Consider the following 3,846-nt stretch of genomic DNA (forward strand, 5'->3'; position numbering starts at 1 on the left):
ACACAAAAAAACTTTTATTTGCATAATAGACTGTTTTGAAAAGAGATTTATCATTTTATTAGAAGTATATAAAAATAAAGCACATATATTATACATTGTTTTGGTGTTATAAAGTGTATATCAGCCAATACACTATATACCGTATTGAATTTACAATCTAAATAAAATAAAAAATTCTAATTTAGCAAACAAATTCATCAAATGTTTTGCAACATGACTCCTAAACTCTAAACATATATGAAAATACATTCAATATTCTTTTTCGTGGTCATTTCTGTTTTAAAAAATATATATTATTCATTTTAAGAAAAAAATAATAATTTGGTCCTACTCTACAATATTCTCGCCTTCCGTAAGCATTATTTCAGCTCATTTAAAAATAAAAGAAATGAAAGTGCTCTCTCTCATACGGGTAGCCAATTTTTTTTTCTAAAATAAAAGTCCCAATATACACGTACATAACATATTTTTATAACAAACAGGAGTACTTTTGAAAAGTCCACAAATGGAGATAAATACTTAAATATATAAATAGGAGGGGGGAAAATAAATAGAAATGAGATTGAGATGGAGCGAGACGGCTCCACGTTTCATTGCGTGTCCAGAGTATCAGCCACGCCCCCTTTGAATGGATCTGGGGATCGCGAGCGCTCCAGCATGATGCGCTCTCCACTGATTTTCCCAGCATGTAACGGGGCGGTGTGTATGTCCTGCATGTGCTCCTGCAGCCACTCCTGCCGCTGCTGTATGTGTTTACGCACACCAATGCTGTGCATTAACTGGACCTCACTGACGGACCTCCGGCTGTTTAGGAGAACATCAGAGAACATGATAAGGCTTTGAGAGGGTGTGATGTGATTACAGAGTGTCCTCGGTGTGTAATATCACAGAACAGAATATACAGTCACCTTATCAGGAAATATTACACAACAATGTGCTTTTTCTAGTGCTGAGCAAACTGCATGTTTTATAAATCAGGAGTTTCCACATTAATGTGATCTGAGAACGACCGTCGTGAACTAGAATAGAATTTTTTTGTTGTTTTATTTTTGGTTTTCTTGTGCATTTAATAGCTTCACCCCAAGGCCGTTGTGTAACATGAAGCTATGTATCAGGATATCATCCTGCAATATTAAATATCTGAAGCAAATCACTTTGCTCTCTGTAAACGAAAGGAAAAAATCAAGACTTCATTCCTATATTTATCTTTTAAGAACGAAATATACACATACACCGATTAGCCATAACATTGTGAGCAGTGAGAGGTGCAGTGAATAAGACTGATGATCTCCTCATCATGGCACCTGTTAGTGGGTGGGATATATTAGGCAGCAAGTCAACATTTTGTCCTCAAAGTTGATGTGTTAGAAGCAGGAAAAATGGACAAGCGTAAGGATTTGAGTGAGTCTGGTGAAGTGCCAAATTGTGATGGCTAGACCACTGGATCAGAGCATCTCCAAAACTGCAGCTCTTGTGGGGTGTTCCCGGTCTGCAGTGGTCAGTATCTATCAAAAGTGGTCCAAAGAAGGAACAGTGGTGAACCGGCGACAGGGTCATGGATGGCCAAGGCTCATTAATGCACGTGGGGCGTGAAGGCTGGGCCGTGTGATCCAATCCAACAGACGAGCTACTGTTGCTCAAACTGCTGAACTGCTGAATGCTGGTTCTGATAGAAAGGTGTCAGAACACACAGTGCATGATGAGTCAGGGCTGTTTTGGCAGCAAAAGGGGGGCCGACACAATATTAGGCAGGTGGTCATAATGTTATGGCTGGGCGTTGTACAACCTACAATTAGGAGGATATCCTCGATATGTGAAATAAACAAATTGACGATCTGGGCACAAAACCTCAGCAAACCACTATATTATTGTTGTTGTTATTTTTTAAGTTAACTCAACCTCTCTTTTTTCACTGTATGTGTACTATCAGAGAAGGTTCATCCTATAGAACAAATTTAGGAAACTGGAACTTTCAACTCTGTATATTGTATATATCATTTTTATGGAAATAAATTATTTAGTAAGCTGATTAGTTAGCACGTTACAAGGCTCATTTCTATTACTTCTCATAGATCATTTAATAAACAGGGAAAAAAAACACACAAAAAAAACCCATATAAACTTTCCTCCTAATAAATGTCAGTGCCGTATTATACAATTATAGTACCTGTATTATACAATTCTGTTCTGATTTAAATGTTAAAAAAATCAGGATTTCGTAAGAACAGGTTTTTTTAGACTGTTACATAATGTTGTGTAACATGGAACTGTCGAGTATCATGAAATCATTCAACACCTATACATAACGAAGTGAATAAATAAATAAATAAATAAATAAATAGCCTTTAAGTCAAGTGACTTATAAAGAAAATAAGCAATTGGCATTAATAAAATTAAATTAAATTAAATTAAATTAAATTAAATTAAATTAAATTAAATTAAATTAAATTAAATTAAATTAAATTAAATTAAATTAAATTTGAAAAGGCACCAAAAAGTTATAAGACTAAAAGTTATGGTGTTAAATGTTAATTTATTTTTTTTAATTTCCCTTTTAATCATTTTTTCTGTCCTATTCTTTGTTAAAGTACAAGCTGACTGAGACTCAAACTATGAGTATGATATAGGAATAAATATTTAAGTTCTTCCTGAAAGCATCGGTGCTTTGATGATGATTTTCTGACAAGACATGAGGACATTATTAACAAAGGAGATTATAGTTCTTAAAAAGTTATATATAGAGAAACAGAGGGAGGGAAAATGAAAGAAATGATTGAAACTAACCTCAGTGGTCTGCTGTCTGTCCTCATGCTGTTGTACAAAACACACAAACACAGAAACACCATCGTTTTATGCAAACTTCTTGTGGATACCATTCTTTTACTTTCTGTAAAAAAATAAAAATAAAACGGGGTTTAGAGAGAGATCAGGCTGAATATAAACTTCGTGTAAAGAGAAAGAAACGTATTAGTAGGATAATAAACAATTTGAAGCATATAATGCGTCATAACAGATTATTATACAAAGTTAATGATTATGATTATGATTATTATTATCTTTAACGCTACTCACGTGTAGTTGTACAGTCCTGCTGTGTGTGTGTGTGTGTGTTCTGTAGCTGTAGAGACTGCAAAAGTCCAGTTTGTGAAGCAGGCATCAGCACCGGAGCAGAGAGTCGCTCCTTTTATAGCTCCGCTGTTCATTGATGCGCGTCTTCGTTATTGAGCGCCGCTTTTCCGTTATAGAAGCGCGCATGCGCAAAGCAAAGCCCGTCCACTACACACACACACACACACACACGCACACTAATCTCGCTTTCGTCACTTTTTCGTCACTCGATTATTAGGCTTTGTATCTGAACTTCTGTACTGTCTGAAAGAAGGCCGGAATAATAGAGAGAGAGAGAGAGAGAGAGAGAGAGAGACAGAGAGAGATAAACAGAAAGAGAAAAGAAAGAGACAGACAGGGAAAGAAATAGCCAGCAAGAGACAGACAGACATACAGACTGATAGAGAGACAACAAAAGACACCGACAGAAAGAGAAAGGGGAAGAGAGTGAGACAGCAAATGAGACACAGCGTGGGAAAGAGAGAGATAGACAGAAAGAGCGAGAAAGAGACAGATAGAGAAAGAGCAAAAGAGACAGACAGAAAGTGAGAGAGAGAGAGACAGACAAAAATGATGATGATGATTATTATTATTATTATTATTATTATTATTATTATTATTATTATTATGTTTAGAGCCCATCTTGATATCATGGTAATTCTATAGGTCAGTACATATCAGAATAAGTCACTATAAGATAAGATAAGATAAGATAAGATAAGATAAGATAAGATAAGA

At 35.4% G+C, this 3,846-nt stretch overlaps 1 protein-coding gene across 1 annotated transcript; it reads right to left on the reverse strand.

Annotated features, from left to right (window-relative positions):
* Positions 1-33: 33 nt before the first annotated feature.
* pth1a (parathyroid hormone 1a) lies at positions 34-3,405 on the reverse strand. The gene is made up of 3 exons (XM_058397484.1): positions 3,073-3,405; positions 2,785-2,887; positions 34-804 (listed from the first exon to the last, which is right to left on the reverse strand). The coding sequence occupies exons 1-3, from the start codon at positions 3,155-3,157 to the stop codon at positions 591-593; spliced, it is 402 nt and encodes a 133-aa protein (XP_058253467.1). The 5' UTR covers positions 3,158-3,405; the 3' UTR covers positions 34-590.
* Between the last annotated feature and the right edge of the window lie 441 nt (positions 3,406-3,846).

Source organism: Hemibagrus wyckioides, linkage group LG08, assembly GCF_019097595.1.
Source record: "Hemibagrus wyckioides isolate EC202008001 linkage group LG08, SWU_Hwy_1.0, whole genome shotgun sequence".
NCBI lineage: Eukaryota > Metazoa > Chordata > Actinopteri > Siluriformes > Bagridae > Hemibagrus > Hemibagrus wyckioides.